Here is a 21,112-nt window from a genome sequence, read left to right on the forward strand (position 1 = left end):
CCCCCTGGAAACACAGGTGACCAAATCTGTGCACAGTAGTCAACATGTGGCCAAATCATAGCCTTATAAAGAGGAATAATAACCGCTCTATCCTTTTGGAAGTTTTTCCACTTGGTTATATTATAAATTAAAGATACCAAAAAATTATATAGTGTAAGCAAACAAAGGCAAGTGATGTGAAGTCATTAGCTTCTATATATGAATTGCCCCAGTCCTGAAAATACTTATTATTATTATTATTCAGGCCTCCATGGAGTCAAAAGACTCACTGTGGGAGGTCCTTCCTAGGAAACAGTCTATCATACCACTCCTTGAACTCATTGACCGTTCTAGCTCTCACCACTCTTAGGCAATGCATTCCACGGTTCAACCCCTCCATGCAAAGAAACCACTCCTCACCCTCTTGCTCACAGCTTCCTTTCGTAACTTCCAGGAATGGCCCCCTTGTCATCACTCCTTCTCGCTGTTCAACCAAGCAAAAGACCTCCCCAGTGTCAACCCTGTAACCACCTCTCAATGGTTCTCAATCATATTACCTCTCCTTCTTCTATCTACCAAACTCTGCAGTCCACATTCCCTCAGCCGATCCTCATAACTAACATTGTACAATCCTAAAACCATTTTTGTTATCTGCCCCTATACCCTTTCCACAGTTAATTTATCTCCCCTTCAAATTCTGCAAACTAAATTTGAGAACAATAGTCTAAGTGTGGTCTGATCAGGGTCTTATACAACAGAATGATAACTCTTATCTCTGCATGTCAGCATCATTCTCAGTATTGCAGCAATCCTCTGTGTTACCTTCACCATCTTTGTAATATGTCCCAGGAATTTCAGGTTTCTATCAATCATCAACCCCAGATCTCTTATCTCCCCCTACTCCAGTACGACTCCTCCAACAGAGTATGAAGTGTCCCATCAATGTGTCCCAACTTCAGGAGCAAACTTTGTTTGCATAAACTTGGATAAAGGCTTAAACCAAGTAAATAATTTATTGGTATCTTTAACTCCCTATCTTTACTTGTCAATATGCTCTTTAGCATCCAAGTAATCTTCTGAGCCATTTTGCCAACTCTTGCATTATGTCGTCTGAATTTCAAATCTCTATCCACCATCAGTCCCAGATCCTTAGCCTCCTCAGTTTCCTGTAAAATAGTACTATCAATATGATTCGAAGTGTGTAATCTTTTCATCCTGAAGTTCACTACCTTACATTTTACAACCATTGTCCTTTGCCCATGCTTCAAATTTATTTAAATCATCTTGTAAGATATCTACATTACCTTTATCAACTATTGCCTTCCCTAGTTTTGCATCATCAGCAAACAACTGAATGGCCCCCTTCAAATCTTCTCCTATATCATTAATATACAACTTAAATAGTGGTCTTAGTATAGAGTCCTGAGGGACTCCACTAAGTCAACCTCATCTGCCTTGATTCCACTCCACCATACACCACACTCTGATGTCTATCAGCCATCTCCTATCCATGCCACCAGTCTCGCATCCATTCCCATTTGCTCCAACTAAATAGTTTTCCACACAGCATTCTGTCAAATGCCTTTGCAAAGTCCAGTAGTATAATGGTGTAGTCATTTCCTTTATCCAAGTCTGCTGTTACCTTATTATAAAATGTGAATAAATTACTGAGGCAGGACCTACCTTTTACAAAGCCATGCTGCGCCTATAAAGTGTTGTATTCCTATTCACCCATTCCTGAATTTTACTTTTAACCAACTTTTCCAACACTTTAACCACCACTCCATAGATGCTAACTGGTCTGTAATTTGCTACTTCTGTCTTGGAGCCATCTTACCCTCTTTCCACTCTCTTGGAACCTTGCCAGTTATGACTTAGATTAAACAACTTCGTCAGAGACACTGCCAGTTCACATGCACATTCTCATAGCGCACATACTGCATGACAGTATGTGTGCACGTATGACAGCAGACATACTGTCAAGGCACATTACTGTATTTGCATTGATATTTTTCAATACATGATACTAAATGTACTAATTGTATACTAAATACCTCCAGTTCATCCACTTCACTGCTCACATCTGTCTCTGTCACCTTGGGTGGTGACTTTAAAGTTACTAAGGTGACAGAGACAGGTTGTAGGAAAGTAATAGAAACAAAAGAAACAGTCCAGATCACTAATTATAATGAAGAGCCAAAGGCTTCAATTCGGCGACATGAACTTATTTAAGTTAAGGGATATTATATCCCATATTGTTTCTTAGCCGAATAAGAAACTCAAAGAGTTTCATGCCGAATATAGAAACTATATAAAATACAGCTCCTAGGAGTTAAGTTCACATTATGGGTAAATATCAAGAACAGTGATTGGAGCTTGCTCCACCCTTTCTATGAGTTGCCTCAGCTTGTACTACCTTCAAAGGTCAGTTGCTGCTCTATCCAGGTATTTGCTTACGCTTGGAATCGCTGACTTTATATAGTTTCTATATTCGGCATGAAACTCTTTGAGTTTCTTATTCGGCTAAAAAACAATATGGGATATAATATCCCTTAACTTAAAAAAAAAAAATAGTCCAGATCACTTTCCTACCATCAGCACCGAATAAAGTTATCTTTCCATAATCATTCTTCCTCTTACTTGTTATGTAGCAAAACTCTTTTGATTTACTTTGGCCTGCTTAGCTAACTTTCTTTCAAAATCTGATTTCGCCTTCCTTACCATACTACTTACCCTTCTTGCTTGTGCTTTATACTGCTCATGGGCATGCTGATCACCTTGTTTATATTCATAATTAGAAGAAACACACGTATAAACCACAGTGAAAATTATTTAATTGTAAACATTTCATCCTAAGTATCTTAGGACATCATCAGTACAGTATTTAAACAAAAATTAGGAATAACATACAGTTAGGGCGCATGATTACAATAGAATCTCATGAAAACGTGCATAAAGTGCTAAAGTAGTACAAAAAAAACTGTTAATTATTTAACACAGTTTTGTATGATAATTTCCCATACTTTAGGAATAGTAAGAACGTCGTTGCGGTTTAGGTTTGGTCTGTGTAGTAGGGCTTCAGAACTTTCTTTGTATAAACGTTCATGTTTAAATAAAGATCTATGTAAAAGTTTAGCCTTTTCCCAATGGATCCTATGGTTTGGATTTTCAATTCCGTGTTGAGAGAGGCCAGATTTCTGCGGTTTAAGAAGACGAATGTGGTCTTGATGTTCCGAGATGCGTTTCTGAACAGACCTACCTGTATGTCCAAAGTAAGATAATTTGCATGAGCATGGAATCTCATAAACACCAGGTAACATCAAGGGTGAGAATTTGTCCTTAGGAGAAGGTAATAAGTTGTAAATTTGGTTGATAGGTTTGTAAGTAGTGGCAAAATTGTATTTCTTCATAATTTTAAAAAGACGTTCTGAAATGCCTTTAACGTAAGGTATGGGAATCCTATGCACTTCTTCCTGTCTGGTTTGATGTATGCAGAAGTGACTGATGATTTTTTGAGTTGTTTTGGGATTATATCCATTTAGGATGGCTGTATTTTTGATAACTTCTAATTCCTGGTTTAAAGATTCTTCAGAGGAACAGAATTTGTGTGCTCTGGAAACTAGTGATTTAATAATGCCAGATTTCTGAGATGGATGATGAGCAGAAGAATTGTGAATGTAGCAACCTGAGAATGTAGGCTTGCGAAAGACGGAAGTGGCAATGGAACCGTCTTCTTTTCTTTTGATGTGTAAATCCAAAAAAAGAGATACCCTGTGGAGATTCTTTTTCTAACGTAAAGTTGATGCGATGATGAAGAAGGTTAATTTTATCTAGAAACAGTTGTAATTCAGGTTCGGGATGATTCCATACTGCAAATACGTCATCGACATATCTTAGCCAAATTTTTGGTTTGGGTTCAAAAGTGAATATTTTTTCCTCAAGGAGTTCTAGAAACAAATTTGCTAGGTTTGGTGATAAAGGAGATCCCATTGCTGTTCCTTCCTCTTGCTTGTAAATTTGACCTTTCCAGGTGAAGTAACCTGATGCAATAACAACTTGAACAATTCAACTATATCAGACGGAATTTTTGGGTTAGTAATTCTATTGTTTCTTTATATGTTAGTGAAGAGGGAGACAATGTCAAAGCTGATTAACAAGTCAGTTTTTGATAGTTGAATGTCTTTAATTTTTGTGTGAAACTCAGTAGAATTTTTGATTGAAGAGACTGAGTGGCCTATGTGAGGGCGGAGAAGGTTAGATAAGAATCTTGATAACTTGTACGTTGGACAGCCGATACAGTCTACGACAGGTCTAAGTGGAACATTAATTTTGTGTAGCTTAGGTAAGCCATAAATTCTAGGAGGTCTTGCATGGTATGTCTTAAGTTTTTTGATTGTTTCTTCATCTAAGGAGGAAGTTTCATTAAGTAGCTTATTTAATTTTCTGAGTTGACAATTCGTAGGATCAAAATCCAATTTGGAGTAAGTATTACGATCTCGAAGAAGTAAATTAATTTTTCGGTCATATGAATTGGTATCAAGAACCACAGTGGTATTTCCTTTATAGCTCTAGTAATGATTAAATTTTTGTTACGTTTTAAGGAAATAATAGCTTTCAATTCCGACGGTGGGATATTTAATTCTGAAGGTTTGGCATTGTAGATCACTTTAGCTACTTCGAAACGAAGTTTGTTGGCTTCAATACTGGAGAGATGCTTGATGTTTCTTTCTATATTATGTATAAAGTCTAAATATGGGAGACACTTTGGTGAAATCGCAAATGTATGGCCTCTTGCTAGAACATTTAATTCATCTTTTGTTAGTTGACGGTTAGATAAATTGACTACCCATTTTTCCGTTGGTAATTTGTTAGTGAACTTTTTTTGATCGATTTAATAGATTAAGGTATTTAATATGTAGAGCACTATTGTTTTTATCAAAAGCTTTTTTTTCCGAATTCTTTGAGACAGTTATAATTGTAGCAATTCTTGATTTAACATATCTGTTTCTAGTTCTGTAATATTTAAATTGTTTGTTGCTAGTTCATGCTTAGACATTCCTTACTACTTGATTGAGTAGTAAGGAATGACTTGCTTTTTGATAGATTTTATGGGCGCCTGGAGATTTGATGGTTTCTTTCAGTTATGCAAAGGTTGGAATAAGATTATCACGTCTGCACTTTTTTAAAAAAAGATATTCTAGCTCGTAGCTTACCCTGTTTTAGTTGCAGTTTTCCTAGTAAGTTTGTCTTCTGCACTGTCATCTCCCCGTGAAGGAATAAAACTTTTTTAAATAACGAAACCTGTGGTTGCGTTCATAATTAGAAGAAACACACGTATAAACCACAGTGAAAATTATTTAATTGTAAATATTTCATCCTAAGTATCTTAGGACATCATCAGTACAGTATTTAAACAAAAATTAGGAATAACATACAGTTAGGGCGCATGATTACATTAGAATCTCATGAAAACGTGCATAATCATCAGTCACTTCTGCATACATCAAACCAGACAGGAAGAAGTGCATAGGATTCCCATACCTTACGTTAAAGGCATCTCAGAACGTCTTTCTAAAATTATGAAGAAATACAATTTTGCCACTACTTACAAACCTATCAACCAAATTTACAACTTATTACCTTCTCCTAAGGACAAATTCTCACCCTTGATGTTACCTGGTGTTTATGAGATTCCATGCTCATGCAAATTATCTTACTTTGGACAGACAGGTAGGTCTGTTCAGAAACGCATCTTGGAACATCAAGACCACATTCGTCTTCTTAAACCGCAGAAATCTGGCCTCTCTCAACACGGAATTGAAAATCCAAACCATAGGATCCATTGGGAAAAGGCTAAACTTTTACATAGATCTTTATTTAAACATGAACGTTTATACAAAGAAAGTTCTGAAGCCCTACTACACAGACCAAACCTAAACCGCAACGACGCTCTTACTATTCCTAAAGTATGGGAAATTATCACACAAAACTGTGTTAAATAATTAAAGTTTTTTTTTTTTTTTTTTTTGTACTACTTTAGCACGTTATCATGAGATTCTATTGTAATCATGCGTCCTAACTGTATGTTATTCCTAATTTTTGTTTAAATACTGTACTGATGATGTCCTAAAATACTTAGGATGAAATATTTACAATTAAATAATTTTCACTGTGGTTTATATGTGTGTTTCTTTTAATTATGAACGCACCACAGGTTTCGTTATTTAAAAAAAAAAAAAAAAAAATTGTTTATATTCCTTCCACAATGCTTTCTCTTTTTGCAGCTCCTGCTTTATATTGCAAGTCATCCACTTAATCCGTACCGTGTTTATCCTCCTGATGCTGGGTATGCACTATGATTACTGCCTCACTCAAACAATCCTTGACCACTTCCCATGCACTAATGACATTCATACATTCATTCCATGCCATGGCACTGCTCCAAGTTGCCTACTAAGTTTGTCATAATTGCCAGCTTTGTGGTTCTGCATAAACTATTTCTTGACTGAAATTTCCACATGTTACTTCTGCAGTTATAGAGAGATCTTCTGATACTATTACCAGATCCACCACTCAAACCCCTGGTCCCTTTCATCACGTGCTGTTTCAGGAAATTATTCCTTAGTATGAAATGCACATAAATTCCATTTCCATTTTGTTATGTGCCCTTTCCTCCTTCCAATCTATATCACCATAGTAGTTGAAGTCTCCCATGATAATTGCTCAGCTTGCACTCGGGCTAATCTGCTGATGCATGTCATTCACATTTTCTTCTAGATCCCCAGGTCTATAGCAGCAATCAATTTATTTTGTGTTATTGGCTTCTATCTCACACCAGACAGCCTCAAATGAACAATTTCCCTCAGATCTACAATCTTCCTTAACTTCTATTTTTGTTGGTTGAAGTTCTTCAGCTATCATTAATAATACCCCCTCCTCATGACCCATTTCCTCTATCTTCTCTGAAAATACAATATCCATTACATTATATCTCTGTAACTACATCATTCTCTGATAATCAGGTCTCGCCGATGCCAATAATTTTTGGCCAAGTTGAGATGGCGAACACTAAAAACTCCTCTCCTTTATTTCTGATACATCAGGCATTCATGTGCATTTCATCATCCTTTTGTTTCCACAGTTACCATTACATAATGTCATTACCTGCAATTCAGATTCGAAACTTGGGAAAACTGCACTCAGCCCTTTATGATCATTCCTGCACTCATCTATCCCAAGGGTGGCTAGACACATGCTTGATTGCTTCCCCCCTAATATTTCTAGTTTATCCGGTTTTGCACTTCCAAACTCTCGCAGAACAACACCTTCTCCAAGCACCAAACTCTAAAACCATTAAAGTGCAGTCCATCAGGCATATACAGATCCTTACATCGATAAAATTCACTTCACACATCTATAAACTGCACACATTCCTTCTGCACAGTCTTTTCATTGACAATTATGGCCCTTCTCAATTCTATCCTATCATACCGAGGCAGCAGACTCACAATCTTTACTTTCTAACTCTTCATAAATTTAGTTTAATCCTTTATCCAAGTGTGAGCAAACAAAGTTTGCACCTGAAAATATCTTCAGGACTGAGCTAAGGTGGTGCAACACCACCTTAGCTCAGTATCTCCCATAATGCAAAGCACTCAGTATCTCCCATAGTGCACAGCAGCATACACGTTCTTGCGGACATGTATGCTGCTATGCATTAGGGTAATGGCCACTACTCACACCAGTTTCGACCTTTATTGAGGTCTCGTTAGTGGGAGCCAGGCCCAGAAGTGGAGATACCAAAGTAGAAGCAATGGAGATCATCCTTACCTATAGGAGTTGCCAAGAGGTGTCCCACCTTATTATTAAATTACTCTGGATTCAGAGAAAGATGTTGGAAGTTTATTTTTCACTTGGTTAGACTGTAATAAATTTAGTTTAATCCTTTATCCAAGTGTGAGCAAACAAAGTTTGCACCTGAAAATATCTTCAGGACTGCACAATCGTGAAGTTACTTCAGGCGCAAACTTTGTTTGCTCACACTTGGATATAGGATTAAACTAAATTTATTATAGTCTAACCGAGTGAAAAATAAACTTTCAACTTCTTACTCTTCATTTTTGCTTCTTCTAACAACTCTTTCATATTTTCTCTCATTGCATATTTCTCACTTTTCAAATCATTTGTCATGCCAAAACAATTTATTCATTTGCTTCTTCCTCCTGCAAACTTAAAATTTTACTGTTTATTTTAAAATTAAAACATATCATCAAATCCCCATACAATACTATCTCTTTTCTCCCAGTTTCTCACACTTTTATGCTTATTTCATTTTCTCTTTCTTTCTTTCATTCTCTGTCCTGTACCACATGCCAATCATTTCTCTAGTAGCTTGAGCTCACGTTTTGTCCTGTGAAGGAGTCTGCGTAAACATGCAATTTCTTTCCAAGCCAGCATCTCATCATCCACATTATTTCTTTCAACTACTTTTTTCAAACTCTCATTCGCATTTCGTGCACTATCATTCACAATTATCTCAATGCAAGAAAATTATATATCTCATCTAAAATGGTGTGGAAATACATGAAAAAAAAAAAAAATCAGAAAACTGGTAAGAGATTGAAGCACTTCCATGCATAAACTCAAGCAGACAATATGGCTTCAATAGAGTAGCTAAAATTTGATAAATGTATATATATCCCAATACTGTTTTTGAGATAGAAGCATGATCATGAATATATACTGTTTTAATGTTTTCAAAGAGTTCAATAACTAAGTCATTACCATCATTATCATCCATTATCATCACTTCTAATATACCTGATACTTTCACCTCTAATTCCCCTATTAATTGCCTCCTCCTACATGTTGTGCAGTATCATTTACACCAGCATGATATATCTAATAAAATACTTATTATATAACTCCGCCACACCCCAACTATCTACCAGTATCACTGTTTTCTTGAATTATCTTTGGCCTGGCCAATATCTCATACTGTGGATTTTTTTTTTTCTTTGCTGCTTATCACCTTTCTACCCTGCACTTTATATTCCTCATGCATCTGATCACTATCAACTGTCTTGTACTAACATTTTTTCCCACACTGTTTGCCTAATTTTGCCTACTCTATTTGTGCTTAACTCTTGGTATGCAGTTCTGCATTGCTTGTGTCAGTGCTTCCTAATCAATTCCTATGTCTGTCAACCTCTTCAAACAACTCATCAAACCATGGAATCAATGCTAGTTGGCTAGCATTAATAGAAAACTAAAAACTCATGTTGCTTCTATTATTTTATAATCACTCTTACCAACTGGCATCAGTGCTAATAATTCGTTAACAATCATCGGTGAGGATACCATTTATTTGGCATCATTTTGACTAGTATGCACAGATTTGATCACCTGGGTTTCTTGGAGATCAGAGATGATACTGGTCATTGGTTTGCAGAATGCTCCCTACAAGGATAAGTTGAAGGTGTGTGGGTTGTAAAGTTTAGCTGATAATGAAAAAGAAGGTACATGATAGAAACTTAACTTATTAAAACAGTTCTATAGGACTAACACAAAAGAAAATTTTCAATACATCACAAATAGAGAGAGAGAACTAAGGGGTCACCTCTGGAAGTTGTATAAAAGTGTGGTTAGTTAAAATGTGAGGACTAGATTTTTATTTATTATTTATTTTTTTTTTTTTGAGAGTGATACGAATGAGTAGAACAGACTGCCAGAATTAATTGTGAGTGCTCTGATCGTGAATAAGTTTAAAGAGAGACGTGATAAGTATTGTGTATATGAAGGTTAGTGTAGATCTCCTGTAATGTCTTCAGCTTCCATGGAGATACCCTTAAAATAATAATAATGTCACCAAATCTACTAAAATCTCATGTTGCTTCTATTATATGCTGCTTAGGACTGCTTAAAAAATTCATTAAATTTCTTAGGAATAAGAAATTCAATGAATTCACCTTCCAATCCATATTACTACGATTGAAATCTTCAATTAGGATCACCTTTTTACATGCTCAAACAATTTGTCCAAACATTTCACAATCAGCACTCTCTACATTTCCTGGCCTATAATAACATCTTATTTCATACACTATTCTTTTAATTTCAACCTTCAACCAAACAGCTTCAAAATCTTAAATACTTTCTCAATGTACAATCATTTTAACTTCCTCTTTCTTGTAGTGGACACAATTCCTCTGCTATCATTAACAGCACTCTCCTCCTCTTTTCATTTTCCTATTATTCTGGAAAATTTTGTCTCCTAGTTTCTATTTCTATAGTATATCAGACAACCAATCATCTTTGGACAAACTAATTAAATCAATTAAATCAATGCAAAAAACTCAGCTCCCTTATTTCTGATACTCCTTACATTAGCAGACAAACATAACAATCTCATTCTTTGAGGCCAATCCACCAATACCTCTAAGTTGCTCTATAGCACACCTCTTTCTCCACTCTCTAACCTCTCCTGTTTTCCTGTTCCTGACTCTAATTTTCACATTTATGCATTTTCCATCACCATTCAAATTCAGTGTTATATTTCATTAAATATTAAGCTATTTTAAAATATCAAGAATATTATAGATTTTGGGCAAATGTACTTCCCAAAATGGATTTTACAAAGCAACAGAAAACATAAAATGCTACGTGTAAAATTATCCGCTTAAGTAGAAAATGTGTTTCATGAAAAACAACAAGATGAAAATTATTGCTCAAAATTAATTCTTACCATGGTTGGATATTGGATAATTAACTGGACGTCTATTTAAATTTTGCAAATCAACACTTTTACAAAATCTTGAAATATTACGAAACAAATCCGATCAACAAAGATGCAAAAATAATAAATAACATAAAGTTCAATAATTTACAAATTTCTATATCGAATTATACATGCAGCTGTTTAAACAACTTACTACAAACACATGCAACAACTCATTTTAAAAAAAAAGCTAACAAAAATACACAAGTCATTGCAAACTGACAGCACCATCGCGTTTAGGTAACATGTGAAAAAAGGCGGATTACGTATTTGAGTGGTTTCTCCAGGTGCATGTATAATAAATAAATACATCATTGAGAAGCATTTCTCTTTTCTTCCAATTATTTATTTTTAAAAGCTGATTTAGAAGAAAATGTTCAGAATTTAGAAAAATCTAATGATAATCAGGATATTTAATTATATTAATTATTACAAAGCACTTCCAACAACAATTGATTTCTGACACAGCAGTTAGTATCCACAACAAACTTGCGTTAACTGTTCCTTGAACTTTCGAGTATTTTCCTCTCCCCAGTCTCCGTAAAGAATTTTGTTGTAGCCATTCTTGTTCATAATTCTAATTAGCAATGGCGGCTCCTCCATAAGGACTGCATTGAATGCATCCCTTATGAACGAGCCGCAACTGCTAATTAGTATTATATATGCATGTTTGTTATCTAATGTGTGCTCCCCAGGGCCGTACTTATGAATAGGCGCATGAGGCTCTAGCTGGGAACCCCCGAAAAATTGTGATCTATTTGATGGCCCCAAACAATGAGACGGCGGGGGGGAGTTTCGGAGCACACTGGCGTCTCGGGCTCCTACCGCCTCGGGAAAAGTGTAAATACGGCCCTGGTGTTCCTCGATTACTTTTTATGATTTGCGGGATTGAAAAAATGAAAATTTCTTCCAATACAATAAGAAAAACCTACTGGAGATTGAACTTCCTACTCAGTCTCTGAAACATAGATAAGGCCAAAACGGCCTCGCTATTCCCTATAAGGAAATAAAAACAGTTAGCTGGTTTTGTTTATTATAAAAAAAAATCAGCTAACACCTTTTTATTCCCGTATATATAGGGAGTAGGCGAGGCCGTTTTTAGCCCTATCTAACTTTTGGAGACCGAGTGGGCAGTTCAATCTCCATTGGTACCCAATCAGAGATAGCTTGCCCAAGGCTATCACTAATTAAGCAGCACGCAGTGAAGAGAGGCTCAACAAGTGCCGCGATCTCGTATTTAATGTTTGAAATAATGTGGGTTCGACGGTCGATTTTCTTTTTCTTGAGTTTATGGAACGAAAAACCGGAGTTTCCAGGAGAAAAAGCCCGCTTGCCCTTGCCAAAGATAGACTAACTCGGGATCCGGTCGAAAAAAGGTTTAGAAAAATTTCTTCTAGTTGCCGCCTAGATTTGAAACCAAGAAGTCTTCCTTCGTGCGGTTAAGTGCCATGGTGTGCAAACGCCACATCCACTGAGCTACCAATATTTATTAATTCAAAGCATCTATATACATTTAGAATAAATATATATACAATATGTACATAGCATGCTTTTCAAAGGAAACGTTTTACATTGATATTTCATTTTCATGTACAACACTATAACATTTCATTTTCATGTACAACACTATAACATTTCATTTTCATGTACAACACTATAACATGCTCAGAGGATATTTCCGCCTAAAGTCCTTTACAATACTTTGAGCAGTCATTTCTCTTTATACAGCATAAGTTACATATTGATTTGATGCAATGCTATTGCTTATCTTTAGAAGTAAGTTGCTATTTACATATATATATGCGATGTTTGTTTCCATATACAATTGTTTTGTATTGGTATTTCGTTTTCATGTACAACATTATGACAAGCTCAGAGTCTATTTCCACCTAAAGTCCTTTTCATTTCTTTGAGCAGTCATTTTTTGTCATATAGCATAAATTACATATTGATTTGATACAATACTATTATCTTATCTTAAGAAATAAGTTGCTATCTACATACATACGATGTTTGCTTCCCTATACAATTTTTACATTGGTATTTAAATTTCATGTACAACATTATAACATGCGCAGGGTCTATTTCCACCTAAAGTCCTTTTCATTTCTTTGAGCGGTCATTTCTTTTTATACAGCATAAGTTACATATTGATTTGATACAATGCTATTATCTTATCTAAGGAAATAAATTGCTATTTACATACATACGATGTTTTTTCTATATACAATGATTTTATATTCATATTTTATCTTCATATACAACGCTATAACATGCTCAGTATCTATTTCCACCTAGACTAATTCACCATTCTTTGGATAATTACTTTACATATCATACATATTCTTTACATATAATTACTTTAAATTTTGTTTTTACATTACATCATTGCATGGTTTATTCCGCCATTATTATCTCTTTTGGATTGCAAGTCTGTATATACACATGCAGTGTTACTTTAATATAAAACAGAGGGTTACATTTTGGCAGAGAGTTGAGATTACCCAGCGGATCAGTAGAGTGTCGTCATCACACTCTTCCACTATATAGACTGTCATTGATATTTTTGATACATAAAACTACAACCTCTATAGTTGACCAATATTATGCACAAAAATACAACTAATTATAGTATAAAGCAATCAATGTACAATTGGTTATACAGATTAATGAAAAAGTGTACAATATGTTTTTCATTCGCTTATGTATATATATTTTATCCTTTCGCGTTCTACAAAAGGTCGTATATGGGTTTGTTTATGTATTTATTTATGGTGGGTCCTTTATTTCTATGATTTGCAGTTGTTCTTCGAATTCTGAGATGAGACCTATTTTCTGCCATTGGTGTTTTGTTATTTTGTTTCTGTTTATGGCATCGGTGATTGTTTCTTTTAATATGTTGTTTATTTTCCTGAGTATATCTGGTCCTGTTTCGCTTCCGTAGATTTTGTCGCATCTGTATGTCCAAATCGAGTACGTTGTTATTATGATGATGATTGCTTTAGTTGTGTTAATGTTACCTTCGTTTAACCAGTATAATATGTATTCTGTTAAGAATTCTTTGTGTTTTATGAATATTTGAACCATGTTCCATATTTGAGAGGTGTGAGGGCAGTACATCATTAAGTGGTAAAGTGTTTCTGCTTGGGGGCATAAATGACATCTAGCGGTGCCTTGAAGTGGGATCTCTTTCGCTGCACACCATATTTTGGTTGGCAAACAAGCATGGTGTACTTTGTAGTAGAAAGTTTTTAATTTTGGATTTATGGGCAGATTGAAAGCTTTTTTTTTAGTGCGTTTGATAGTCTTAATGTCCCTCTTTCAATCTCCCGGTGTTGTAGTGGTGGTATAACTGTGCTCGTGAGTTTGATGTGTGCTGCTTTAGGTCTCATCTTCAAGAATTCGTTTATTCCTATGTATTTATTGATAAAGTTGTAGCCTTCCGAAATCTCGTGGAACATTCTTGGTGTTTTGCCACTCAAATGCGGAAGGGAACATATTACTTTGTCGGGCATTATCTTCTGCATATAATATATTATGTATGAGCTCCACGCTTTTTCCTCTGTGCAAGCACTCTCTATGATTTTTGCTCTCGCACTTAGAGTTTTTAGGTGTACGTTTTTTTAATCCGAGTCCTCCCGCCTTAATGTTATGGAATATTAGGGATCTTCTGATGGGTTCGTATTTGGAACCCCAGATGAATTTTGCGCACTCTCTGTGTATTCTGTCTAATTCTTGACCGTTGTAGTTAGTATTGTTCATATCTTAGACACTAAGTATGGATTGCATATTTTAGCTTTACTTGTTAGTCATAGTTGTCTGTGTCTCATCTGTGTAATTTTCTTGGTTATTTTTGTATGTGCAAGCTCCCATTGTGTGTTGGATTTGTTCCCCTATGACAATCCCCAGAAGTGGTAGGTGTTTGTTTATTTTTATGTCGTTCGGCATGGTAGGCCTTTTTACCCACCTGCCGACGAACATCGCATGGCACTTGTTAAGGTTTACTTTGAGTACTGACGCTTTTTCAAATTTTGTATGTTGTATGCGAGTGTGAAGGACTCGGCAGTAGTTACAGTTAATGTTACATCGTCGGCATATGCGAGCACTTTGGTTTTTCCTTCACCTCCTGTGTGAGTGCCCGCTATGCCGGGATGTTTTGATATTTCTCGTATCACCGGCTCTAAGGCGAGAGCAAAGAAGATCATAGAGATGCTGTCTCCCTGTCTGACTGAGCATTTAATTTTGAGAGGTGCAGACAGTTTCTTGTTTATGATTAGGCGCGACTCTGCTGTGGTGTAAATATTTGAAATCAGATTCTGAAATGTTTCCCCGAAACCTGCTGCTTTGATGACTTCATTTAGGTAACGATGATTCACTGAGTCAAAGGCCTTTTCGATGTCGAGACCTACCAGTAAGCATGGTTGTTGTATTGTCTGGTAGTGCTCGTATATACATCGAACTTGCATGATATTGTCCTCTATTTATTGGCCTTTTATTCCGCAGGTTTGGGATTTGGATATGATCTGGGTTATGTGTTTCTGTACTCTTTCAGAAATAATTTTAGTTAAAATTTTTTGGTCTGTATTGAGGAGTGTGATTCCTCTCCATTGTGTCTCTTCGTTTTTTGTTGTATCTTTCTTTTTTGGTATTAATGCTGTGTAGCCGAGGTTGAAATGTTCTGGGATGCTCTCTGAATTGTGTATTTCGGATAGCATTTTCACAAATAGTGTCTCAAACAGGGGGTAGTACGCTTTCTAAAACTCCGCAGTGAGGCCGTCGGGTCCTAGGGTTTTGTGTTGTGATAGAGATTTTATGATTTTCTTGCATTCGTTTGGTGTGATTGGTGAGCCAATGTCTTCCGCTTCCTTGTCTGTGAGTGTTGACAGTTGTTTCAAGAAGTTATTTTGTTTCTGTTTCGTCATTTTCTTTTTCAGAGAACGTATTTGTGTATTGTAAATGAAAGAATCGGAGGATATTTGCATCGCCCTCGATTTCTGTCCCCTTGTGTTTTATTTTATTAAACGTCGCGTTCTGTTTTTTTACGTTGTTCAAAGAGCCACGCTGTTTTGGTCTTTCCTTCATCTTGTTCCATTGTTTTGATTTTAACGCGAACCCCAGGCCCCTTCAGCTTCTTTTATTTCAATTTGTGTTAGTTTTGCTTTGAGTGCGTTGATGGCTATTTTATTTTCTATTTTATTTTATTTCCTGATATTTCTGTCTGTGTTGTACTTCTGTATTAATTCTTTAATTATGTTTAGTTTATCTTTGTTTGTGTTGTAGTTTTAGTGTTTCCCTATTCTGATGGCGGCTTTTTTTACTTGTATTTTAAACTTGTTCCATGCTCGATTGCGTTTGTTATTATTATTTTTTTTATATCGTATAGTATTTGTTTAATTTCTCATGTAAATTGGTCTGTGTTAATAATGTTGTTATTTAGTTTCCATAGTGGGTAGTTTCTGTTAGTGTATGCGTTGCTGTCTAAGGTCTCAAGGGACAATTTAGCCTTGATCAAATGATGGCCACTAAAGGTTAAGGGGTATGACAAACTTCCTTAACAGTGGAATAACGAATAACCTTTGTGGCTGGATGGACCTCAATCCCTTCATCTCTATGAAAAATGGTTTAAATTAATGAGAATGTATCGAGCACCTGGCTCACCCATTTTAGGGCAGTGTGGGAGCGTCTGTACCGATGAGCAGAGCCGCCTTCGGACGCTTGTGTTTCCGCCTATCGTTTTCATCGTAGTTAGATGACTCTCGAATGAGTTGATTGGGATGATTAGCTGCTTTGGTGAAATGTGTAATCGCAGTATCACGGAGAAACATGTAAATATCAGGAATGTCAGCGTCTCGGTGGAGAATATTCCTGACAAACCACGGAGCATTGAATATCATACGGAGACATTTGTTCTGGATGACCTATAGCTTTTTAATGTTGCTAGGGGAGGTGTGACCCCAAGATGGTGATCCATAAGTCAATGTGGGTCTAATGATTGCTTTATAGATTTTTTTCAGTGCTGACACGTCTTTTTCAGTTGGGAAGAGACTAAAGTTTCATAATTGCGGAGTTTGACTTGCTGCAGGCATAAACGATGTGAGAATTAAAGTTGAGACGGTTGTCTAGTTGAATACCTAAATATTTGGTGCTGGATTTCCATGGAATAGCTGTGTTGAAAAGTTTGACTTCACCGTAGTGGGATGCCTTCCATCTTTTGAAGAGAATGGCAGTACTTTTGTCGGCATTCACAGCTATTCTCTATCTCCTGAGCCATTTTTCTAGGTTTGCTGCTGTGGTTTGTAAGCGCTGTGTAGCTAAGTTCGGCCTGAGAGATCTACTCAAAATTGCAATGTCGTCCGCATAGCAAGCTGTGGTGGTTGATGTCGTGCTAGGGACGTCAGCAACAAACAAAGATGTTAAAAAGCAGTGGAGAGAGCCGCGAGCCTTGAGGAACACCTACAGTGATTCTTTTCGAATAGGATTTGAGTCCTCTCAACTTGACCTGATATTTCCAGTTTTTTAGAAAGGAGTCAATAAGTTTGGTAAGGTAGAACGGAACGTTGGTCAAAAACAATTTATAGATGAGGCCTTTGTGCCAAACCTTATCAAAGGCTTTTGCTACAATCAGAAAAATGGCTCCTGTGTGTAGTTGCTAATTGAATCCAGTTGTGATGAATTCGATTAGTCTGTGAACTTGTTGTGTAGTACTATGCCTGGTTCGAAACCCAAATTGCTCCTTGGGAATTGTGTTATTTTTGTTCACCACATCTTGAAGTCGATTGAGGATGATTTTTTCCGCAACCTTCCCCAAGCATGAAAGGAGACTGATGGGTCTGCAACTTTGCAGTAACTGAGGCACGTTTCCTGGCTTATGAATGAGGATTATGTCTGCCTGTTTCCATCGGGATGGAAAATAATTTAATCTGAGTATTGCATTTATGATGGCAGCTACCAAATACATGACAGCTTTGTGTGGAAGGGCCTTGATTGTTTTGTTGTTAATTTCATCTGGGCCAGGGGCTTTTTTTGTTGTTAAGCTTCCTAATGATTGAGTAGACCTCTTTAGGCGAGGTGCGACAGATATTTTCACGGCTGCAAGGCTGCCGGAACGCAGTACCGACTCGACGGTGAATTTTCTCTATGAAGACCAAATTCGCATGCGTATAATTAGGACTGCACTGAAGTTGAAGAGCTTCAGCGAATGCTTCTGCCTTTTCGTCGTCCTTATATACTATACCTCTTTCTCCGTGAATGGGCTGGATATTGAAACGATCTGTACGGAGAGTTTTTGCCAGTTTCCATAAGGAGTTATCTTCAATTTTCAGGGAACAAAGTTTTCTTTCCCATTGCTGATTTCTGTGATTTTATAGTGCATAACAAAGTAAGTTTGATGCTCTGTTCAGCTCTTGGCGGTCTTCAGGAGATAGCGTGTAATGAAAGTGGTGTCTGATTTTATTTTTTTTCTGATTAGAGCAAGGATTTCTTCTGCAATTAGGTTTACTTGAGCTGGAGTGGAAACAGAAGAGGCTGCGGCTAAGCCAGTTTAAATTTTTGCTTTCCAGGTTATTGACTGCCGCTTCAATTTCTTCGCTGGAGGAGATATTTGGTACTGAATCTATGATACTGTTGATTGTAGCTTTGAATTTTGTGAAATTAGTAAATGACCGACTGGGAATAAGTTCCGGATTCTCTCTCAGTTTTAGAAGTACTGGGTTGTGGTCCGAACTGAGGTCGTTAACCACTTGCAGCTGGAATTGATGAGATATGTGTTTGAATATGGCTATATCTAATACATCGGGCCTTCCGTGTGTTCCATAGTGTGTTGGTTCAATCGGACCTGCAATGATAATATTTCTCAGCTTAGCAAAATTGTGAAGGATTTTTCTGTTATAATTGGCACACCTGCTATTCCATAAGGGATGCTTTGAATTTAGATCTCCTACTACTATTGTTGCTTCCGTAGTGTCAAGCAGCTGAAAAAGATCAGAGGATAGCAGAGCTCTGCCTTTAGGGTTATAAACGAAATATATTTTTAAAATATCTGCATTAATGGTGTAAATTTCTATGCCAGTTTTTTCCAAATTAGTTGTAGGGATCTTTTTTATTTCATTGTAATGGATGTTTTTCTTGATAAAGATTGCAGTACCTCCACCTCTGGCATTAATTAAAGAGAAATTCCTCAGCTTGGGATTATTACAGGGCCGTAGATGAGTCTCGCTGATTAATAGGATATCAATTTTGAAATGATTAGCAAATTCTTAAAGTTTCATAATGAGGTTAGTGAGCCCATTAGCATTCCAAAATGCGACCTGTGTGGAATATATTGTGATTGCCGGATTATCCATTAATGATTGTGAATATGACTTGGGTATTTTTAAGAAATCTGTTTGTATCAGCGTGGTTGAGATTTGATTTGCTAAAATCTGTTAACATTTTTCCTAAAGTGGCGACAAGCATCGCAGCGGAATTTTGACTACTTGGTATAGTTTCTGCTGATTTGGTGTGTAAGGAAACCACTGAGGCGTACGATCTATTACTTGTAGAAGCTCGCAAGTTTTCTGGTGTAAGAGGTGTAACATGCTTCTGAGTTGATGGGACTCTTGTTTCTCTATCTTTAGACATATTAGATGGATGGGATGAGCAGCCTTTGTAATTCGCCGGATGCGACTCACCACAATTTGCGCATTTGGCAGGAGTAGTGCGTGGTTTAGAACATGTATGAGAGGGGTGATTGCCTCCACATTTAACGCACTTGTACTCTGCCCTACAAAGCTTCTGCGCATGCTCATACTTCTGGCAGCGGTGGAATTGACCTGAAGATGTCTTCATTCTGAGAGGCTCTGTCATAATCACTAGGTTGCAGATAATTTTTGGGTCATATATTTCTCTCTGATCTTTATTAATTTCAACTAAAACCAGGGGCATGGGACGTTTGTCTGCACGGTACATGCGCGGAACTTTCATAAGTTTTAAGCCTTGTGACTTTAAGTCAGCGGCTATTTCTTCTGATGATATTGTTTTCACTAGACCTCTAATTACCACCTTTAAATTTTTTTCGCTTTTTAGCTGGAATGTATGATATGGAATTTTCAGCTCGTCCATAAATATAGTGAGTCGACGGTAGTCCGATGCTCATTCTGGTTGAATGCGGACACCTTCATCTGAATTTTTTTAGCAGAGGTGAACTTGATTTCGGTGTTCTTCATCACCTCCACTACTGTCGACCATTTGTCTTTAGATCTTAGAATCACTGGTGGAATTCTTTCTTTGGACTGAGCCGCTGTGTTCCCTGAAGCTGCTCTTACAACGGGCTGTACCGATGAGTCCATCTGTGCTATCCTATCTTTGGGCTGAGCCTCTGCTTCCACTGTTGTTTCAGGTTGTGAAGCTGGAGATTCCGTCTTACGCTTTTTCCTACTGAACCACCTAATAGTCTGTGGAGTCATCTGAGTCCACTAGGGGTTGGCCGATAGATGGCAACATAATCTCCCTAGTGTTATCTTGAGAAGTGCTGGGGAGAGGGTCAGGGGATTGGTAGTCCTCTTATTCAACCTCTGTTATTTTGTGTATTGCTATCTTTCCTGGCCTTTTGCTTTGCAACAGACCACCTACATGTTTGAAGACTGCCAATAGCTGTTTGAAGTCTAGCTAATCATATGGAGTGTCCATGATTTGGCTTAATTTGTTATTAGAAGAGAGAACAGAGGTTGCTCAGGTGTCCCGAGCAACTTGCAAGTAATCCTGTGGACTTCAGGTTCCACTAACAAATCCCGTAGACACTCTCTGGTGTCTACCAGCAATAAAATACAACTAGCTGTCTTACAGTACGGAAAAGAAGTGTCACAAATTCACTTGGCCACAGTTTGAAATCCTACCTCCCTAAATGAAACTATAAGTCCACCACTGTCCACATTGCAGGTGGGGCATGCCGGCCATTAGACCTCTTACATGTTTCATGCAGAGGGGGAAACAGTAGGAAACAAACTGTGTCTGCGCCAGTGCAATGTGCGTTTCGTGAAAAACCTTGTAAACAAAACAAATTAATCAGGCTCAGTCTAAAATAAAACGTCCGTTCACATCAAAAGCTCCAAAGCATATCCCTTAACGGTGGACTGACTTTAGATACTTGCTTATGTATATTCTGTCTAGCCGTGAGGCATTGGTGTGGGAAAATTGTGTGTATTCTCTCCGTGTAGGCTATAGTATGCGAAATGTGTGTCCTTTATATGATATCGCTGTATTATGTGGTGAAGTTGTTCTTTATTGAAATGTTTTTAATTTCCCTGTGTATACAGCTGTTTTCAATAAAATTCATATCCCCAGCTGCTATGATATTTTTTGTTTAGCATTCTATTTTCA

General features: G+C 37.0%; 1 protein-coding gene across 1 annotated transcript in view; it reads right to left on the reverse strand.

Annotated features, from left to right (window-relative positions):
- Ufd1 (ubiquitin fusion-degradation 1-like) overlaps positions 1-11,004 on the reverse strand; it is a 156,969-nt gene extending 145,965 nt beyond the window's left edge. The window contains exon 1 of the mRNA XM_090391558.1: positions 10,724-11,004. Within this exon, the coding sequence (XP_090247684.1) occupies positions 10,724-10,726 (3 nt within the window). The 5' untranslated portion in view covers positions 10,727-11,004. The remainder of the gene's footprint in view (positions 1-10,723) is intronic.
- Between the last annotated feature and the right edge of the window lie 10,108 nt (positions 11,005-21,112).

Source organism: Typopeltis vanoorti, chromosome 4 (assembly GCF_054136105.1).
Source record: "Typopeltis vanoorti isolate ZY-2024b chromosome 4, IOZ_Tvanoo_1.0, whole genome shotgun sequence".
NCBI lineage: Eukaryota > Metazoa > Arthropoda > Arachnida > Uropygi > Thelyphonidae > Typopeltis > Typopeltis vanoorti.